Source organism: Archocentrus centrarchus, chromosome 19 (assembly GCF_007364275.1).
Source record: "Archocentrus centrarchus isolate MPI-CPG fArcCen1 chromosome 19, fArcCen1, whole genome shotgun sequence".
NCBI lineage: Eukaryota > Metazoa > Chordata > Actinopteri > Cichliformes > Cichlidae > Archocentrus > Archocentrus centrarchus.
This window is the reverse complement of record NC_044364.1, coordinates 11,882,791-11,904,916: the sequence shown is the minus strand read 5'-3', so window position 1 is coordinate 11,904,916 and position 22,126 is coordinate 11,882,791. Positions and strand designations below refer to the sequence as shown.

General features: G+C 38.9%; 1 protein-coding gene across 1 annotated transcript in view; it reads left to right on the top strand.

Moving 5' to 3' along the window:
• nrg3b (neuregulin 3b) overlaps positions 1–22,126 on the top strand; it is a 209,522-nt gene that overhangs the window by 86,147 nt on the left and 101,249 nt on the right. The window contains exon 2 of the mRNA XM_030755072.1: positions 11,861–11,996. Within this exon, the coding sequence (XP_030610932.1) occupies positions 11,861–11,996 (136 nt within the window). The remainder of the gene's footprint in view (positions 1–11,860; positions 11,997–22,126) is intronic.

Genomic DNA, 22,126 nt, shown 5'->3' with positions numbered 1-22,126 from the left:
ACAGATTACTAATTTATTATATATATATATATATAGCTGTTATACAGTTTTATCTCATACTCCTGGCTCAAACACTGGCGAGAGAAGCTTGTATGACATTTTTCATGGCAGTGTTGTCGTATTTACTGATTTAAATTTTTTTTATTACTTTTTGGCCCATTGCATGTCCAGCTAGTTGAAGACAAAAACAAAAGTGTAATGGTCACTGAAGCATGAATAAAATGGGTTTGTGTGATTTTTGAAATTTTGATGGTAGCTGGATCAGTGCTCCCCCGCAATATAATGACAATATAACAGGACATGGGTGTGGCATATGTAGTGGCCCGTTGACCTGCAGATAGGCAGCTGTTGCCAAAAACTGTAGACAAACTTGACATCAAAATTACAGTGCGCTGCTGCGCTGCCAGTGCCACACCCCCTATTGCAGCTCTCCTCCTACTGGACCTCACATCAAATGACTGAAATAACAATCCCAGGGAGAACAAAAAAAATAGCTGAAAAATATTGCTTTTCAGTGTGCCTACACAAACAAAGAGGTCTGTGAATCAGATTTTATACAACTGTCTGAACTGCTCAAACAACCTTTCCAAGTCACACTTTCATGTCAAATACAGTGCAAGGCAGCAGTGGCTATCCTGATTTTTCCACTCTTCAAATTGTGTAGTGGGACTGTGCTTGTTTTTCATATCAACAGAATCACCAGTTGAGAGGGTGCTGGGGCTAATCACATCTTCCTCTGAGTAAGCCTAAATCCCAAACCACATCTCAGTCAATTTTTACGCAGGCTTCTCTAATCCTTCTCCCTTTTGATGTTTCCTGCTCTTTGTATAAAATCAATAAAATAAACAGGACAAAAATGCTCTTCTCACCCTTTATCTTGGCTACTTTGAGCAGACCAAAGCCACCAAAAGTGACTAGTAGCCATCCTACTGATCTCAAGAGTCACAAAAAGAGAAATGTGTATCAGGGGGTGCTAAGACCAGCCCCCCTGCTATGCTCATGCATGCCCTCAGTAGTTCCATATGCCAAGAGAGATGCCAAGGGAGTGGACAGACAAGCTCAGTGACTGCCAATCTGCAGATGCAGGAGTTGTCTGCTCATGCATATTAAACCCACACCACCTGCTCGTCGTACATCACACCCTGCGTTCTTAGTCCCAGGAATTTTAATCAACTTCACTGACAGGAAGCCACTCTCCGGTCTGTGTAGGTGAATCATTCAATTCCTCTTCTCTTACTCTTATTCCAGCGGAGACGAGGATGCATGTTGATGTTAGATATTTTTAACTTCACAGAGTTCCCTTGAGGTGGTTGATTGGCAAGGAAAGAGTGCAATATGGTGATGAGGCCAAGGAGAAATTTTTTTTAAAATGGTGTTTGGTTGTTTTTCTTATCATATTCTCATGCTTTGCGTACAGCCCCTCTTTTCATGTTGCCCTGTCAGGTGTGAATACTTGCTTGCATCTTGTTGGATTAACCATAAAGAGAGAGAGGCAAAGAGAAGGGGGGAAAGCCTGTGTTTTCTTTAGTTATTTTCGAAGCAGATTTGGCTTTTAGGAAGAGAGAGAGCATGGTGAATACTAATTGAAGAGAAATTAATATTATATTTTTTTGCAGACAATTATTATAAAAATGTGTAGTGATCATAACACTGATAACACTGCATTTCAGCTCATAAAAATCAGCATTTTCCCGCCTCAGTCATCATGTCAATGAAGATGTTACAGTAAGCCAGTGAAGACACAATTAGGTACTTGTCCGACTGCACCTCTCAGTCTGTGCCAGTTTCTGCTGGCACAGCATAATCCTCTAGAACCCCCAGGATTAAATTTTTATGCTATCTTTTTAAATATAGTCTTTAAAAAAAAGGCAGATGGAGACAGTTAACTGCACATTAAGAGACAAGCCAAATATTCTGCATTTAATAAATGGTTTTCTTAGCAGTGCTAATGAATTATATTGGAAAAACAAAAGACTCTTCATGGAAATGAACAAAAAAAAATTGATGGACATATAATGTGCAAAATTACACACATGGTAATTCCAGACAGTAATCAGATCTCTTAATTTGTAACTTTTGACTAACATTATTAATTGTGAAGTTAAACATGTTCACATCAGAGTTTTCCTTATGAATAGGCCGCACCAGGTGTATGGCAGGTGTCAAGATGTCTTATTCACACGCTGTCTTTGCAGCTTCCCGCACATCTATTTGTTTTTCATTGATTTCACAGCCTAATTCATGATGATTAATGTGAAATAAAATAAAAATAAATAAAAACAAAATGTTAAAAATATATAAAAAATAATAATAATTACTTAATCCTTCCTCAAGCAACACCACAATTATGTATCTCGACTCCAGCGAGCTTTGATTTTTCTGTCACTTTTTTTGTGGTCCTTTCCTGGAATCCGAGTTAATCCCAATGTTGTTGCTGTGGCGAAAGCACAGAGGAGTTCATCCTCATTAAATATACATTTGAAATATTCAGATCTGTTTCTTCAGCTGCTGTTTTTGCTCTGTAAATAATGGAGATAATGACATGTTAATGATAAGTACGTCCTCCACTAGGGGCACACATCCAATTCTTTTGAGGTCCTCTGCGTGTTCGCGTCTGCGCTCGCATCTAAATCATAGAGGTTTAAATAATGTGACACGTAGGACGTACTGCTATTACAGAGTTCATCTCTTTTCTGCCTCAAAATAAAGCAATATGGCTAAAACATTAGAAGAAAGCACCGGCTTCAGTACAGCAAATTGCATGTTTGTTTCATTCCGTGAGATCATAAACAGTAAGATCATTTTGTCCCTCCTGGTGGTATATTATGTTAATTACACCACAAATTACAATCAATGAATCAGGATAAATTATCTGTCTAGTTCCATATTACTGCATATGGGCTGCGAAGACAAATTAGCTCAGGAGGAATTGCATCTAATAATATTGTTCTGTGTTTGAGCATTCTTATAAACATCATTACTAATTCCAATCTTAAATGGGGAATCGGTTACATCTGGCAGATTACATCCAGAAACTGCTACAGTAAGAACTGCAGGCCTAAAGATGTGGAATCATGGATGCACACTCACTGGTTTGTATTATAGCTTCGTAACCTCCACTGAGTGAGAGAGCTGCACAACTGAGGTGGCAAATTATCTTTTAAGGCAATTAAGGCCTCAGGCAACACAGCCAGGGTTTCCAATACTGATAAAAGCCTGTTAATTTCAGATAAATTCTAAGACACCCTTCTGCTTTCCTTGGATTTTCTCACACATACTTTTATGATAGTTTTCTTTTTGCAGCAACAATTCTGTCTAGGTCTCAGATTGTATACTTTATATTCCAGCCCTAGCTGCGCCAATGTTTGCACATCCTTTTCTGTTGGAGATGCGGCTTACGTCTGACGGTGCAACTCCAGCAGAGCTATAATACACATCAGACAACAAGCAAGGGTCGGGCACGGTAAAGGCAATTTGGACTTTGGGTGCAATCTCACGGATGCAAAACACTTGCACTTTGTTGCATGGAATGAATTTTTACAAGTCACTTTATGACTTGTTTGGAGCTGGTCTGGAACTGCAGGAACCTACGTGTGTGTGTGTGTGTGTGTGTGTGTGTGTGTGTGGGTGGTCATCCGAACTTTAATCAAGCTTGTTGTGACACAGGGTCAGAGATAATGTAGATTATTAAAGCTTTTCATTAGGGGATGAATTGCTCCCTTAAGGTTTAATGCATGTGTGATGTTTTCTGGAGTCTACTTTATTAACCTGCTGCTTTGGGCCTGGCACACATTCAAAACTGTTTTAGTTCATCTAGAAATGATGCTACTAGACAATGGCTAGACTCAAAGGTTTCAATGAAGAAGAAGAAGAAGAAGAAGAAGAAACAGCCTTTATTGTCCCACAGAGGGGAAATTTGGGTGTAACAGCAGCCGCAGTTATTATAAATATAAATAAAGATATAATAATTCACACTATTAAGAAAAGAATATATATAAAATCAACAAACAATATTAACCTTAATACTACTAATAATAATAACACTATATACAATGTACATGATGTGCCTGTGTGTTGAACCTTAACAGGCCGGACTATTTACAGTATATTATATATTATCCTACATTGTGTAGGCTATTGTGGTTTTTGTTGGGAGCAGTGATGGTTATAAAGTCTTACAGCTGCTGGGAGGAAGGATCTGCGGTAACGCTCCTTTGTGCAATGACCAACATGTAAAACAATATTTCATTTATAGAAATCTATTTGTAATATTATACATTATGCTGACTGTTTACAGTTCGCGGACTTTTAGGCCAGTTCAAGTTGGACTAGTGTGAAGGGCCGCCTGAGTACCTGTGACAAATGTTCCACCAAGTGCCTGTCACTTGGCTGTCACGGTGACCAAGGCCCTGCGCTCTTTAACCCTGCTTACACGTAGTGACTGCCACCTTTAACCAACTGTCCCATGGGTCAAGTACTGTTTGTTTTCTGTCATGTCAGGGACAGAAGGTCTCCCAAGGCGTGTAATCTTATGATCATGCAAGACACAGTTCAGTATGTATGTGTGCATTTTTCTGTGAGAGTGTGACCCCTGACCTGTAGCTGAATAAATGTTCACCAGGGGTTATTTATGACAAAAAAAAAATGGGTAAAGTTTGCACTTTTCATTGGCCTGTTGTATCACTGCCCGCAGCTTTCTTTCAGTTTAAATATATATGCAAACAGTAAGCTAAAGCTTATGTAATAAACAATAGTAGCATATTTTGTATCATGTGTTGCAGATGGAATAGATTACTTTTGAGAGAGGTAATCAATCCAAAAAGAAAAGCATATCTGTGTCTCATAGTGCTTGACAACAAAACAGACTTATTCTGCTTTGCATAATAGGTCGTGTTTCACAAAGCCAACTCTGGCTCTACAGCCTCCTCCACAGTAAGCAAGCAAAGCCCAGGGCAACCTTGCGCATCTCAGACACCTGCATGAGCCAGCAGAGGAGCGAAGGATGACTTGTAACAGGCCCCACTTAAGAACCTAAAAAAAGAGTTCACAACCCCTCCCCTACAGTTTTTATCAATCATTAACAAAAATAAGGCGTGTTTAATTTCTCCACAAAAATCATGTTCATTCTACTTAGTTTTGCTCCATACAAGACTCCCTTCCCCCAAGTGCATTAAACACTTCTTCATTGGAAACCAAAATCATAGTTAAAAATGCTATTTGCTTTATTGCCCCAGCATTGCAGTACTGCAGTTGTTCAACCCACTATAAAAAAAAAAAAAACACACACAATGGAAGAAAGGCCCACTATACTGCCCTGCATATTACATACAAATGTTTTGAAGCATTAATGTAGTTGGGTGTCTAAATTTTGTATAAATGTAACCTTAATCTATGTACTATTTTACAAAGTAAGGCAGTATCCTAAAAAGACAGTAGCAATAGTAGACAGTAAGGATAAGCTTCAGTCAAGTGTGTCTAGTTTTGTATGCACAGCTGGCAAAAATAAGGTGGCACAAACAATGTTTATTGAATCCTGAGCTAAACATTAGTTACTTGAATTTAAATGTATCACAGAATGTGAAGCTGTGCTACAGAACTGTATCTGCAGGTCTCCTATAAATAGAATGAAAAGGCTGAATAAGTGTGGACAGATACAGATTATTTATTCACTTTTTAATTAATCCAGAAATGGACTTTTTTTTTTTTTTTAGATTCTTGCTGCAAAGGTTAATGCGCTGCTTCAGAGGAAACATGCTAAGCACCAAACCATTGTGGTGGATTGCATTGTCAGGGCCACTGTGCTGTCCACACACACTGCACTGTACGGTATATTGTCTTGAATATGGTTCTGTCCAAAAGGCACCAGTGCATGATGGGTAGGCAATCAGCAGCCCCCCTTAAGACTTTCCCTTTACGTTGCAAGGCACTCTTTGATGTCTGCTGCAGTAAACACAGCTGGTTCTCTCCCAACCACGGTCTCCTGAGGGATAAGACTCAGCAGAAGAACACTAATGAGCACATTAGAAGGAAGCCATAGAAGGAAAATGCTACAGTTGTAAATAGAATTGTCTCTTGTGTTGTCTATAACAAAGATGCTGTCTATAGTATGAGATGCGCTGGTGTTTATGCATTCCCACTGCACTGTGTACATAAGTGCATGTGTGCACAGAGTATATACAAAATATGGAGACCATTCTTTTTCAAGTTGATGAAGCCACAATGTACAATTTTAAATGTGGATTTGAAGCTAAGCTGCAAAAATTGAAATATAACCACAGCTTTCAGCTGCACTATAATTAACAGTTGAGGGGATTCAAGGTTTGGAACTAAAAAGTGAACATGGCACTGTGAAACTGAAGTGACATATGCCACTGACAATAACAGCAGCAAACCATTACAAATGAATCATTCTCCAGTTATTCCATTTAAGATAATTATAGGGCATAGGAAAGTGATGCATAACAATTCTACCTGCCTGAACGGCAGTGTTATAGCTCATTTTTCATGGGCAGGCCAAATTTTCATATGTCAAGGTGAGTGCACTGGTTAAAAATGATGCTTATGTTATGGAATTGTGTGCTGTGCGTAATCAGAGTCAAGGCAAACACCGATCTTACTTACCCATAAAACCTCATATATAGTCCTGTGAAAAACTAAGTGCATTGCATGATTCACTAGCTGCTAGGAAAACCTTTTCCTTTTTTCCTTGAAATAAATATTTTCTGTATGAATTTATGAGTCTTTCACATTATTGTAGAGGAATTTTGTCCCATTTCTGCTCTGTTTGTCTGCAGTATTGCTTCAGGTTCCACCACAGCATTTCAATGAAGCTGAGGTCTGGACTGGACTGGGCCTTTGTTCTTTTTTCAGCCATTCTGTTGTAGATTTGCTGCTATACTTGAGATCAATGTCCTGTTACATGGCTCAGTTTGGGCCAAGCTTTAGCTACTGGACAGATGGCCTCACATTTTACTCTGGAATACTTTGCTACAGAGAGGATTTTATTGTGGACTCAGTGACTGTAAGGTGCCCAGGTCCTGTGGCTGCAAAACAAGCCTGAATCCACCACCATGCTTCACAGTTGGTGTGAGGTGTTTGTGCTGATACGCTGTGTTTGGTTTTTGCCAATCATGGCACTGGGCATTATGGCCAGAGATCTCCACTTTGCTCTTGTCTGTCCAAAAGAGATTGTTCCAGGAGTATTGTGGTTTGCTCACATGCGACTTTGCAAATCTCCACACTGCCATGTAATTTTTAGTAAGAAGAGGCTTTCTCCTGGCAAGTCCTACTTGTTCAGTCTTTTTCTAATTGTACTATCATGAACTTTAACATTAACACTCTATTTAATTCAATTTTCAATTCAGTTCAATTTTATTTATATAGCGCCAAATCACAACAAACAGTCACCTCAAGGTGCTTTGTATTGTGGGTAAAGACCCTACAATAATACAGAGAAAACCCAACAGTCAAAACGACCCCCATGAGCAAGCACTTCGTGACAGTGGGAAGGAAAAACTCTCTTTTAACAGGAAGAAACCTCCAGCAGAACCAGGCTCAGGGAGGGGCAGCCATCTGCTGCGACCGGTTGGGCTGAGGGGAGAGAAAAAAAAGACATGCTGTGGAAGAGAGCCAGAGATTAATAACAATTAATGATTAAATGCAGAGTGGAGTATAAACAAAGTAAATGTGGCCTGAAGAGTCTGATATGTCTTGCTTGGTTTTTTTTTTTTTGTTTTTTTTTTTTGCAGTTTCTCTGAGCATTGCACAGTCTGAACTTGGGGTGAATTTTCTGGGGCATCAACTCCTGTGGAATCGTGTTTTGACATACTTGAATGTTCCAGACCAGCAATCTGAGAAAAGTTTACCTTTTACAGAGGTGGTCACACTTGCTGATGGTCAAGTAATGAAGTGCATTTGATTAGCGGTACCTGTGCTACTTACCCTCTTAATTCTTACGGAAACAGTGAGGGTGTACTTAGTTTTTCACAGGATTGCATGAAACCCTTTCAAAGCTTTCTTTTTTACATGAATGTAGATGTGCAGCATCTGAACAATCTGTAAAATCTGAATGCAGACTTGGTCCAAATTATCGTGCAGTGTGAGTTGATGTATAGGAATGCGTTTATAATACCAGTTTTTTTTTTAGTATACCTAAAGTTATGATGTGTCTGAGTTGCATTTGTCTTTTTTCAGTAACATCAGTTTCAGCATTAACTCCTGGGACTTTGCTTTTGTTGTCGAAGTGGAGTTACTTTATCGTTCATTTTACAACAGCAGACATTTACATTCCCGGCATGCCTCCTAATATGAAAAACGATCATGTTTAAGTTGTTGAACTGAAGATATGCACTGAAAGCAACTTAATTGTAGTGACTGAAGGGGGGGGGGGGGGGGGGGTACTAGCCTTGGTATTCTTCTCAGATAACTCTGATCTCTCAAGCATCATTTGAATCTGTGATCCCCAGCCAGTAGATTCCTTGAAAGTTACCAAGGGATTGAGCAATCTGGATTGCCTTTGTGCAACGGGGAGAGTGAGAGACGTGAAAATGATTTCAAAGAGTCCGGGATGAATCATGCTCCCACTGCAGCTGCCATTTATTAGCACATTTTCCACCATGGTTTTTACAGCTACCTAACAGACATGGCTTCACAGAGTTTTCTAGAGGCTTGCTTTGCAGGGGGGGGTATATTTTGAAAAAGGCTTCATTAAAAGTGTTGATAAATGAACCTCATAGTAACTTGTATGGTTGTCATAATTAGTCGTGACATTAAATCTTAATAAAAACTAAAAGCAAGGGACACCTCATTTATCAGCTGTTACCTCTATAATGAAGATGAAGATTAATTTGGAAAAAAGTGTGATATGCTCCCACTACTGGTTTAATATGAAAAATGTCTTCAACTCATTTAAGTACTTGTACTAGTTACAAAATTTACGCAGACTTTTCCAGGGTTAATCCTTTTTGAATGTCAAAAAATGGCAACACAGTAAACATTATATAAGAAAAATCAAAACTAGATTATCACTTTAACGTTTTGATACAAACAAGAAACCCTTAAATCCCTTTATTAACTTGCTCATGTCTCCTGCTTGACAGGTGCTCATTGTAAAGTCCCTGAGTTGTGCTTGCTTTGCAACAGATTTTTTTTTTTTTTTTTACCAATTCTTGCCTGTCATAGTGATTAAATGGAAACCCATAAGAAATTGACAGCATGTACTGCTCAAGGACAAACATATCTGAAGATGACTTGTTTCCTGGTTTGGACAACGGGGCTAAAAGAGCTGATGTAATCCTTATAGATTTAAACTTTCTTTCACATTTCACTACAGGCTGTTTATAGACTGGACACCTGGGTATAAAGAAAAGCAGAAACTTTATTTTGTAGAATAACAGGTGTGAGTTTTTTTCGTTGTATTTTAAAGGAACAGACAACATGTCGAAATGTCTGCATTCACAGCCACATTTATAGGTCAGGTGAATCACTATAGGTGCAAAGTAAAACCCACACAACATTTTGAAAATCAGCTGTTATGGAAATCTTTTCACATATTGAAAAAAAAAATTGCCATAATACGTTTAATTTTAGGTGCTTATATCAGCCTTTATCCCTCTGGGTGTGAAATTGGCACAGACTGTGTCTGGAAAATTGAACTAGTATACAAAAAGTGCTGCTGTAATGTGCTTCGGAATTTGGTGAGGGCTTTTTCCCTTGTGGGGGAAAAAGTATATGGAGGCACGATACATCATCATTGACGCCCAAAGTGAGTGACCTTGTGCTGTTCACGTCCTCCTCGTCTTCTCTGTCAGTAACATGTGACAAAAGGAGCAATGCTACTGTGTATTTGAGCCACTTTTCCTACAGGAAATGATAGTCTATTGATAGATCAGGAAAAGCTTGCTGTACTGGCTGCTTTATATAAGATACAATGACAACTCTGAAGAATAAAGTTTTTGAAATTTTCTAGCACAGATCAGATTCCTTGTGTTGCAGGTACTTGGAGGTGCTTGGTATCTGGATGACCTTGTCTTTCTAATGTAAATATATCAACGGTTAGGCTTACAGCACAAAATCAATTTCCTCTTTAGCTGGAACCCTCTGCCTCACATGCTTAGAGCTGAACCACTGACCTGGCATAGTGGGTGTTGTCTTTGAATATCAGTTGTGTTGCTTCTCACATGTAGTCCCTGCTGCTTTTGGAATAAAATATCCAGGAGGCTTTAAAGGCCGTGACAATTATTGTTAGGGATGTGCATACCACAAGGGGACATTGTGTTCTATTTTCTATTAATAAAGTTACATCTTTGAATAGATAACCTTTTAACAATTCACTCTGGGAGTTTGTGGAATTAATAATACAACATAAAATCCAGTGTCTTTTAAAGCTTAGAGAGTGACAGAGTCAGCTTTGGTTTTAAGCCTACTTTTGTACGCACAACATGATATATAGATAAGAGCTGATCCAAACATTATTCTAAGAAGCTATCAAAAAAATGTGCTTCATCTTCATTTGAGCCACCACAATATCTAGTTTAAATAATGTCTTCTAAAGTTTTACTCTGATATAGCAGAGTTTTGGTTAGCCCCAACAGCAACACATATCTCTTTGTGTCCTCTCTGATCTCTCATCATCTCTTGGGTCTTACATCCAGAGCCCCAGATTTATCGATCAATAGCCATAAACAAAACATCGATTGAACTGGACACTGGGGCACAACAAACAGATTATCAAGTTTTTAGCCCTCCGTGCTCGCTTGGTGACTAAAGCCTCAGCTGTATAAATGCCATTTGCCAGTCAAAGCGTGCCGCACACAGCAGATCAGGCATAAAAATCTGCTGCCTGTATTGGCAGATTCACACAAAAGGAATTAAAATTACCAGAACATGGTGTTAAAAAGGTGTGTCTGTGCACAGTATAAATGGATGAACACAGAATCAGATGAGTAATCCAATTGTATTGGCAAGGTATTGGGTATAATACCAGTCAATCCAATTGTTGGTGCTTGAACACGCTGTGAGAGAGCTCCTCTGTTTCAGAGTGCGCATGCATGTGTGCATGGGTAACAGCGGTAGAATATTTAAACAAATTTTTGCGCATGGCTGCACATGTTAGCACATGATAGTTGCTGTGCTAACATGTGTGACAGCTGTGCATATTTCAGAGGGTGGAGTACCCTGCATTGCAGTGCTTGTACATGGCAGCCGTGCTCTTTATGTGAGAGCAGCCCAGGGTCAGACTAGAAGAGAATCAAAGTTGCATCACCAAGTCCATCACTCTGTGTTGTCTCTGGGTAGCGCAGTGCTAACGTATTCACGGCTCTCTGCTTTACCGCTTTAATGTATTCCTGTGTTTTTCAGCTGTGTTTACTGAAGCAGAAGAGCAGGAATTTCACTTAGAAATTGTGGTTAAACGACTTCATTTGAAACAAAAAAAGCAAACTTACTTAATACGTGATTTTTAGTAATGTGAACACATACACCAAAAAACAGTACTGAATACAGTCTGTTATTTCATTCAGTCAAATGTCCTACACCATTACTTTCCTCTCTTTGTCTCTTAAAACTGCAAAAACCTATTTAATCAGTCTTTAATGGCAAACAATCACACCCTGGGCTATCTTGCTTTTAGCCCAATGAGTTTTGTAAAGCAGCAAGGATTGAAATCTTCTTCCAATCTATGAAGAGCATTTGTTTCAGTGCAAATAACTAAATCACTACTGGATGACATTTGCTGCTTCACATGAAAGAAGTTTAGAAAAATGTTCCTGTTGATTTAAGTTGCTAAAGAATGAGAAGGTTTTTTATTTCTATTTAAGCTGTTCAGTTAAAACTAAATTGGTTTCCTTTTGTCACTCTCCAGCCCTGGCTCCAACACATCCCAGTCTTCGTTCAGAGGTCTTCAAGCCATGTGTGGAAGACAAGGACCTAGCCTTTTGTCTGAATGAGGGAGAATGCTCGATCATTGAAACTGTGGCTGGGGTTCACAGACACTGCAGGTGAGTGTGAAGGCTGTGATGTGTTTCTGTGTGGAATTTTGGGTTCAGTCTTGGCACTGAAAAGCTCTCTCTTTGTCCTTTCCATCCGTCATTAATCAAATCACTAATCTCAACTCATTTCTACTCAGCCCGACAAAATCTGTTCCGAAAGTGGTGAAACGCATGAAACAGGAAAATCAACGTGCGAATGCACATAAAATTAAGATCTGTCATCACCTGAATCGCTACTTGAGGGATCAGATATACTCGAGTTGTACAAGATGCAGCTGATTCTCTGAACTGCAGAAAAGTTGTCATGCAGATTCAACTGGGAAGCAGATGGGGAGGAATGAACGTGATGAAACATCTGTCTTCACTTTGCTCTGACAAAAGTTGTAATAATGATAGCAATCTTATAAAATGCCTTTCTCCTTCTGTATTAAGCTTGGGAAAAAATTGTCTGATATGACCTCTTCAGTCTGCAGCGCATTTTAATGGTAAGTGTTAAGAAGGAGCTCTTGTGAGATCCTCCTTTGATCTCACTTGAAAGAAATTGATTTTTTTTTCTTTTTTTCTTTTCTTCTTCTTTTTTTTTTTTTTTTTTTTATGGAAATGATCATCTTTTTTGCATTCCTTTTGTTTTACTCTGCCTGGTACTCACACTGTGACTGCCCAAGAGAATAAATAAAGGTAACTCCAGTAAGTACACCCTTGACACGCCATGTAATGAGGCGGGCATAAGTAAAATGCTATCAATTAACTAAATTAAATTTACTGAAGAAATCAATGCAGCCCCAGGGTATTTTCAATGCCTTTGACATGACAAATTATTTGCCTACATCAGAAAGCATCTACTGTGTCTCTTTCATGCAATTTAATTATTTTGCTTCATATTTTTGACAGAAAAAAAAATAGCATTTATTTATACAGTAATGTGCAGAAGCCTTGAGCCACCCTTTTGTTTCTTGTTCTACAGGCACAGCAATTTATTGAAATATGTGCAAACATGCGTGGAAATGCAGTATATAAGGCAAAAACAGAATTTCTACAATTCTAACAAGCTTGAATATCACGATTTGGTATGACCACCTTTATTCTTCAACATAGCCTGAAGTCTCTTAGGCAACTTTCTTGTCATTTCTTTAAGTAGTCTTCAGAGTTCTCAAGGCTTCTTGAAGTTCTTCTTGAAAAGTGAAACCACTACCAATCAAAGCTTTCCATATGGAAAGTGGATCAAAATCTGATGCACTTTTCTGCATTTAAAATTCTATCAATTTTGACAAGATCCTCAACACCACTGGCTGCAGTGCAGCCCCAAACCATGACAGAGCCTCCCCTGTGTTTTACAGATAACTGTAAGCACTCACTGTTGTACCACTCTCCTGATTTCAAATTTGGATTCAGCACTCTGTAAGACCTGTTGCCACTAATTTCCAATCCATTTTTTATGTAATTTGCCTGAAAGTCATGAGGTATGCCATTGCTCATCTTCTTTTAGTCCCGCTACTTCTTTTGTCCTCCACTTGTCCAAGGCCACTCTGCACACCATGCTGAGATATGCCAAGTTTTTAGCTAATTGCTCTTTGGAAATCATCTCGTTGGTGGAAAAATACTATTTCATGCCTGCCAAACCGTGTTATCTCTGACATTTTCAAATTATGTGTTATTGTGACTGCCTGCTAGTAAAGTGCCTAAAGATGCCATTTAAAATTGGTTCTTTGTTGAGTTGTCTGTTATGTGTAGAACACTGGTTCATCCCTTGAATTAGATGCCTTTTTTATGCTTGAAAAATTCATACTTAAATGTTAAGTGGCTTAACAAATGAACAAAAAAAAAAACATTCCTCTGAAAATGGTCGGGTACAAGGACAAAGACAAACTTTGAAAGACCTTCTGAAAGCCTGGAGAACTATTGCTCAAGACCACTTGAAAAAAAAAATTACAACAAAGTCTGGCTACTTGAAAGCAAAATAAAAAGAAATGAGGGGTTCCTCATGACATAGAAAAAACCCCCCAGAAAATGCAAAGTGCTTTACAAAAAGGTAAACAATATAGAAAGTCAGTATGGACAATGAAATCAAATTTTAAATTTCAACTTTGGCTTTAAATGACTTGTTCCAGGTTAATGGTTACTTAACCTAATTCATCTTTGCAATGAGGCTGTCTTTTGTCCTGTTCTATAAATATCTGTAAAGCCCAAACTCAATTGTTTAGTTCAACTGAGCCAAAAGAGAGTCTTTGGCCATCAATATTTACCTAGAGAAAAAAAAAAAAAAAAACTAAGAAGATTTCCGTAGGACCCAAAGAAATCTTGTTAAGGCACAGGTGAACCTGCAGAAACCCTCCATCACTCTCCCCACAGCTTGGGGATATCCTGTCACATGCTATTCTGCTTCTATCTGGGCCTCACACCCATCTGATCTGCAAATCTGTTGAAGGCTGTGTGAAGCAGGAATAGCAGCTGCCTATCCCTGTCTCGTAGACGGAAACCCCCTTCAGTCAGGGCCAAACATTTATTTTGATTTGAGTTGAATTGTATCTTAATCCACTCTTAAAAACACATTTTTAGAAAGTGCATGTAAATAAATTTAATTGAGGACTGAGTTATGGAGTCAAGGTGCTGAATTAAAAAAAAATCTCATTAGTACTCTTACCACATTTAAAAGGCTTCTTATAAAAAATCTGATGCATTATAACATTTTGTTAAAATCTTTAATCAACCACCAGATAATTTAACTATATTGTAAATATAACATGAAAAAAACCCCCAAAAAACAACTATAATGTTAGTAGGAAATGGCTAGAAAATTTTTAATTGTAAAATTAAATTACATTTCAAAATACATTGGCTGTCTATTTGATCATGTAATTATAAGCTCTATTAATTTACAGAAAGCAGAAAGCTAATGCTGGGAATAATTAAGTGATACAAGGGCAATGCTGTGTCTGTTTCATGTCATATTATTGTGGCAGCCACAACAATTTCGAGCATGTCACCTGTGTGACAGCATCAAGACACCCTGAAGACTTGTAGCAACTGCACTCTGGGCTATAATTAGCGACAGCTGAATGATGAATATAGGACTCAGGAATGACTGGAGGGCCTGACCTAGAGACACTGTCTGGTAATTTCTCTTGAGCTGAGTGCCTGTTGTGTGAAAGAATGATTACAGGTTTGTGAGTACTTTTATTGAAAGGTTGTTTCTTTTGCCTGAGTCCAAGTCCAAGCAGTAAGTCAGAAAAAAAATGTGATCATTTCACTCAAAAATCACTGCCAAGTGGATTGTGTTTTAATAACATTGCTACTAGGGAGGGAGTCCAAGTGTGCTTCTGATATAAGGCAGAAATGACATCAAAGCTTTCAGGAAGTCATTTTGAATAAATTAACCCTCCCATTCTTCATTAAAGCTGTATTATGTGATTTCTGAACTCTAGGGGGTCACAACAAGTTCAAACCAGAACAGTGATATAAAGATAAAGCATTTGTAACAAGCTGTAGTTGAAATCAAATCTTTCTACACAGATCTTTAATTTAGCAAAGTGAATTCAGTGTTACTTTAAATCATATTAAATTGCAAAGTTACATGAAACTAGCACATACAAATTTATTAAAATATTCACAGCGGGAACATCCCACTGTTTGTGACGACAAAACAGAAAAAAACTAAAGAGACACTGCTATTCCGTAATATTCTTGTTCTAGTGTCTACGAAGTTATCCTTCGGCGTTCTTCCTGTCAGAGATATTGTTCATGAAAGTAAATTTGGATGGTGTCCATCCCCGTTGCAGAAAACAAGAAAAAGGTATAAATAAAATAAAAGGCTGGTGTTTCGCAGTCAGGTTTAAGGTGCTAGAGATACTGCTGTTGATCGATCAGCCCTTCAAGCTAGGTCAGATCAGTGTCCTGATCAGAGAACTGTGACCTCTTTCACTAAAATACAGAAAAGGGAAAGGTTTAAGGATCACTGCCTGATCACTGTTTGATGTCATCCTCTCCTCCAGGCCTCCAGAGGCTCAGACAGTTGGATTTTTTCCAACATGTGACAGCTAAAGATGTCAGAATAGTCTCTAAACACTTGAATTATTGCAGGAAAACACAGTTTTGAACTTGGGAATCAATTTATTTTGTTATGAAACATTTCCTTTGCTCTCCTCCTCCTAGCCCCTTCTTCCACCACCCTCTGCCGGATGTTCATGTTTGCCAATGCTAATAAGGCTCCCAAAATAAACATGCAAATGCGAGTTTAAGACCTACTTCCACATCAGTGCTGTGCCTTTTGTACAATAAATGTACAAGAATTCAAAAGTCTTGTGGGGCTCAACACATGACAGCCTAGTCACATTCAGGATTATCACTGGAGAGATGGCAAAAAAAAATTATAGCACATTGTTGGAATTTAAGGATTTAAAAAATCAAATCAAAGGGGTTTCTTCTTTTATTTGTAGAAAATGGCAGAAGAATCACTTACAGATCAAACCAGAACATATTTGGCATTTACAGTGACATGCCTAATATGGTGTAGGCCCACTTGTACTACTGAAAAAGTTCTGACCGCCAGGACATGAGTACAGGACCTCTGGGAATGGTGTCTGGCACTGGGACCTTGGCAGCAGATCCTTTGGATCCTGTGGGCTGCAGGGTGGGACCTCCATGGATGTGGCTGCAGGGCATCTCACAAATGCTCGATCACACTGAGATTTGGAAAGTTTGGAGGCTGGGTCAATGCCTTAAACTCTTTGTTGTCTTTCTTGAGCAGTTCCTGAGCACATTTTGGGGAGTGCCGGTTGCGTTGTCCTGCTAGGGCAGTGGCGTTATGATTGGGTTGCAGAGATTTAAAACTGGCATCTACATTCAAGGACCCAGAATTTCCTTGCAGAACAGTTCAATCAGTGTGATCAATGTTACTCACTTTACCTGTCAGTGATTTTAATGTTTCTGATAGATCAGCGTCCCTTTTTTCTAAGGGGACCAAAGATTTTACTTGGTTTAGTGGGGCAGGCAAATGACAAATATACTGAACTAGGTATGAGGATTTGAAACCTTTATAAAAAAGTGATTTAAGATAACTTTAAATTCCCTTATTTCTCATAGTTCCTGAATTCAAAGTCTAACTGTGATTTGACTGCAAATGAGGCAGGCACTCAGCAACCTTGCTTTTAAATAGGAATATAACCAGATAATATAGCCAGAATACAACCAGCTGGCAACTAGTTGAGTTGAGTCCTCTACTGCAAAGAAACGTGGAGCAGACAAGTTGTCCTCATCTGCACAAACTGAGTTATTTGCAAACCTTTGACAATCTGTCCGAGAGTGATTGCAGTCAGTCCGAGTCAGACTGCAATTGTTTGGAGACAGGTTGTCTCCCATTGGATGACCTAAGCAATCGCCTTGCAATTGAAAGTGGTCGTCCAGAAGCCAGTTGACTATCACAACCACTTGCAGTCAAACATTGAAAGCCTATTTTTTCTATAGTGTGACTGAGACATTAGGTTTGGGTTGGAAAAATTAATGCAGTGTCTGTTTGCTTCTTAGAGTTTCTTATATTTAGCATGAATTGCCACACAAATATATTCAAATATTCATTAAGCAAATCTCACTGTTGTAAAGTGTGCATGCAGATTCATATTAAATCTGCCTTAAGAAGTAGAGTTTTTTTTTTTTTTAACCCTGACATGTCAAGCTCACTAAGTGCACAAAAGTAGAAAGCATATATTCTATAAAAAAAACATGTTAACAAAAAAAAAAAAGGTGGAGGACCACATTATCAAGAGGTGTATTAGAGATGGCTGTCATATGCAATCATGTCATCTGTTTCTTAGTCCTACGTTCAGCACCACAACACTTGGGCAGTGAGTGATGATAGGTCTATAATAAAACGGCAACTAAAGTACTGTGCTAGAGTAGAAGATGACCATGGTAATGATAGTACATATTCCAGTGATCCAATGAGAGATGTTGCAGTGGAAAAATTCAGTGTTACATAGACCCTGCTGCAGACTGTTGGGACACTTAGGCTTTGCCAGTGCAGCATGGACTTGCCAGAGCTTGACAGTTACTTCAACAAACCACACTCCATGAATAATGGTGCATGCTGACTGTTCTGGGTTGAATAACGCTCACAACACAGAGTCACAAGCGTATTTAATTGTGACTGAAAAGTTGGAAGCACTTTCCCTCTCTTCTCCTTGCTCAGAGAGAGTTTGTTTGGTTGGAGGGCATTGTGGAATATATTAGTTGCAATGAAAATGCAATGCAGCTCTCTGGCCACCACCTGCAGCATTGTGTCATAGTTTGGTAACACACAGCAATAGGAATAATGTTCAGGATGCTGTGCATGCTTTGGGCGTGAAATATAGCAAGCGTGAATTCTGGGCTGCTGTATGTGGACTCCTTTTTTTTCTCATTTAACAGCAGTACACAAACCAGTGTTGTATCAAACCAGTATTCTTTCTGCTGCTTTCTTATCCCATGCTTCAAAACAGTTTTTGTTGGGGGGGGGGGGTTAAATAGGTCTTGCTTGCAGATTTCAGAAGCAAAAATAGTCGATGTTCACTGAAAAAATTGCTTCCTTTCAGAAGAATGATTCCTAAGTTGTATGGGCATTGTTTCGACAACACATTACACAAAGGCTGCCTTATGTTGCACAGATGATGCAAAGCTGCTGCAAGTTAGCTTTATAGTTGAAACAGAATGATGCTGCCACCTTGCCAAACATGAATGCACTGTGCTTATTGTTTGTTTCTTTTTAAATATTTACCCAGTATTCCATTATTATCATAGTATTATATACAAGTTTTAATCTGTAAATTTTTTTTAAAAATCTGATTGAGTTGCAAATCCACAATGATTACATAAGAATGGAAAATTACTATGCCATAAGTTGAAAGGAGAGAATTAAACTGGGTGCGTTTTGCATTCTAACAGGTGTGCTATTACACAATGACATTTGACCATCTTAATTTCTGCTAGTGGGATATTTAAACATCTTTGGTGAAATTACTGTTATTGAGGATATAGTGCAGAAAGTCTAAAGCATCCAACCCAACCATTATAGAAAGAAAGATTTAAATACACACATTTTGTCAGTCCAGATTTGTCATTAATTTTATCAGTCAGTTAAAGTCAAGGAAATTCAATTTGCATGACAGGCACTGAAAAGCAAAATCGATTAATTGCTGGCTTTGATAATGATGATCATGGGGATGGTCGGACTGCAGCCCACGTCTGTATGTTTTACCACGCCTTTCAGCATTAGTGTATGTTTTATGGTGCCGCTTTTATTCTTTTCAGCTTGGAAAATGAAGTCTCTATTCCCTGTGCGTGTGTGTGTGTGTGTGTTTGTGTGTCTTTGTGCTTGTGGGTGCGCTTTAAAAGCCTGGCAAGGAAAGGTAGCTCATGTCTACTATTACCATGGTAACTTCTTCCTTCATTAGTGTGAAGCCAGAATCTGAAAAAAAAAAATTTGTTGACTCACTTATAGTGAGACTGCAATGGCAGCTAAATTCAAGTGCTCTATTGTTTGCATTACTTTCTGCACTGATTCTGACTGATCAGACATTAAAATAATTGCCCCCTAATGGTATGAATGACTGCTGTCGTAAATAATTCATGAAAAATTTGCACGTTTGATTGCTTCATCCAAAGCTGTGCTGGCATAAGGCATTAGATCATATTTAAAAGAACATTGATTTGTTTTATGTCTGTTCCTTCAAACCCCATCTGTGCAGATAGATAACTGTTTGTTGCTTTTAAAGCTACAATTTCATAAAAGACAGACATTCTGTGTGTGTGTGTGTGTGTGTGTGTGTGTGTGTGTGTGTGTGTGTGTGTGTGTGTGTGTGTGTGTGTGTGTGTGTGTGTGTGTGTGTGTGTGTCCAAATGCTGAATGGGGGACATGTTTATCCATACTGATATAAGGAAGCTCAGCTCTCACAAATGAAATACAACTCTTTGTTCCTGATGAGTAAGAAAGCTGTTTCTATTGGTAGTTTTCTATAAGGTTAAGCTTGAGGATAGGCTCAGAGTGCCAGCGTGTGCTTGGCTGTCTCCATGAGCCCGTTTATTTATTTATTTTCCCAAGACCCAGGGGACAGCAGTATTAGCAGAATCTGATATGACAAAATGAATCATATAAATGAAGACCACAGTCTCATAACTTTCCCTTCCTGTTTTTCCTCCTCTCATCATCCTTTTTCTATGGGGAGCCAGTTCAGCGATTAAATTGTCACTGCACCGTCAGACCTTGACAGGCTGCACTAATCCACGATGCTGCCATTCCTCTGCTGATCCACCCTGCTAGGGAGGACGTACTCCAGGCTTAAAGCCAATGGGCCATGTCCCCCACCCCCCCACCCCCACCCAGCACCACCATCACCCCAGCAGCTGTATGAAAGCAACCACATATGGGAGCAGAGTCACCTGTTGGCAACATTTCCTGACACGGTCATCGCTTGGCCTCGGATCTGAGCTCAATTGGCACATCAGGTTTCTGATTCAAACAGGGGCGTCCCCTCTGAGTTGCAGAGTCAAATTGTCAGTTAGAAAAAATATAAATCGGCTCTGTGTTTATCAGTAAGCTCCCGTCCATCCAACCCTGAAATGTGCTACTGACCATATTTAGTGCGATCACAAAACCCATAAAAAAATAAAACGTACATTGGCGGATCTCTTCAAACCGACTGCCACATCATCACTGGTGATGGAGGGTTTTCAGTGGAAGAGTCCGTGTTTTCTAAACCAAAGTCGGCGCATAATTTTAAGAGTGTATGTCGACATTCACGGTTTGTGTGCTGTAAGGTTGTCTCCTAGTTGTGCTGTAAGATCCTGAGGCAACTGATGGAGGACATACAGGTGTAGTGACCCAAAAACTGTACTATCATGCACCTGCACACATCACATTGAAAATACAGGGTTTTTTTTTGGTCACACCAGCAAAATCTTTGCACTCCGCATTTCACTTCCTTTGTCTGCTCCCCAAAATTATAACCAAGCTGGGGGAGATCTGGCCTCTACAGATGCAAACATCCCAAGTAGTCACAATAGGCAATCTCAAAATAGGAGTAAGACTGGAAGTGATGCAGCACTTCCCAGGAACATAACCTTGAAATGGAGAATGGTCAGATTTATGCCAGATGTGTTTTTAAGTTTTATGGGCAGTGTTGTGAACCTGTAAAAAAAAAAATATTATGCTTGCTAGCTTGATTGCTTTGTAAATTGCCAAAAGCCAGTAAAACTAGATAGTTTAGACCAGCATTGACATTAGTCTCTTAGCCTCTTACTGTCATCTGATTGCAAGGAACCTCAATGTGATTTTTGATGTCTCCAGTGTCATTGTACATCCTGTATAATGACAAAAAAGGCATTCTATTCTATTCTATGTTGCTTTAAAATTAGGTTGACCAATTAGCTTTGTTGTTAAGACGGGCTTCGTTCGTATAAGGGTCCTCAGTAAGGTGAAGGCCTACCTCCCTACTCTTTGAGAGAGTAGGGAGGTAGGCCTTTTATTACCTCTCATTTATTTAAACTATTCTAACTCTTTATATGTTGGCTCTGATCAGTTGTCACTTCGACGCCTGCAAGCTGTCCAAAGTGCAGCAGCTCAACTTTTGACAGGAAATAAATGGCATGATTACATTAGACCCATGTTGGTCTCCTTACGCTGGCTTCCAGTTCATTTCAGGATCCAGTTAAAAATTTTATTACTTTTTTTTAAGTCTCAGTGCTTTGGCGCCGTATTACTTAACTTTTGAAACCCTACACTCTAACTAGAACACGGAGGAGATGAACCAACTGCTCTTGAGTATTCCTAGATCTAGGCTTAAAAGCAGAGGTGACACAGCCTTTTTTGCATAAGAGCTGCCCAGTCTCTCTATCATTTTAAAACATTTGTAAAAAAGTGTTTATTTTTCACTTGCTTTCAGGTCTAGTTGAGTTGAGTACCCTGGCTTTTATTATGAAAGCACAGTTTTATTTACTTTGTTTTGTTTGATTTTTAGTCTATATTTATTTATTGTTGATTTAGTGATTGCTATGTACAGCATCTATTTTGTATAACCTGCAGAGCACATTGATCAGCTGAGGTTGTTTAAAATGTGCTGTAGAAATAAACTTTGACTTCACTTGACTTGACTGGTTCTATAGCTTTATATGGT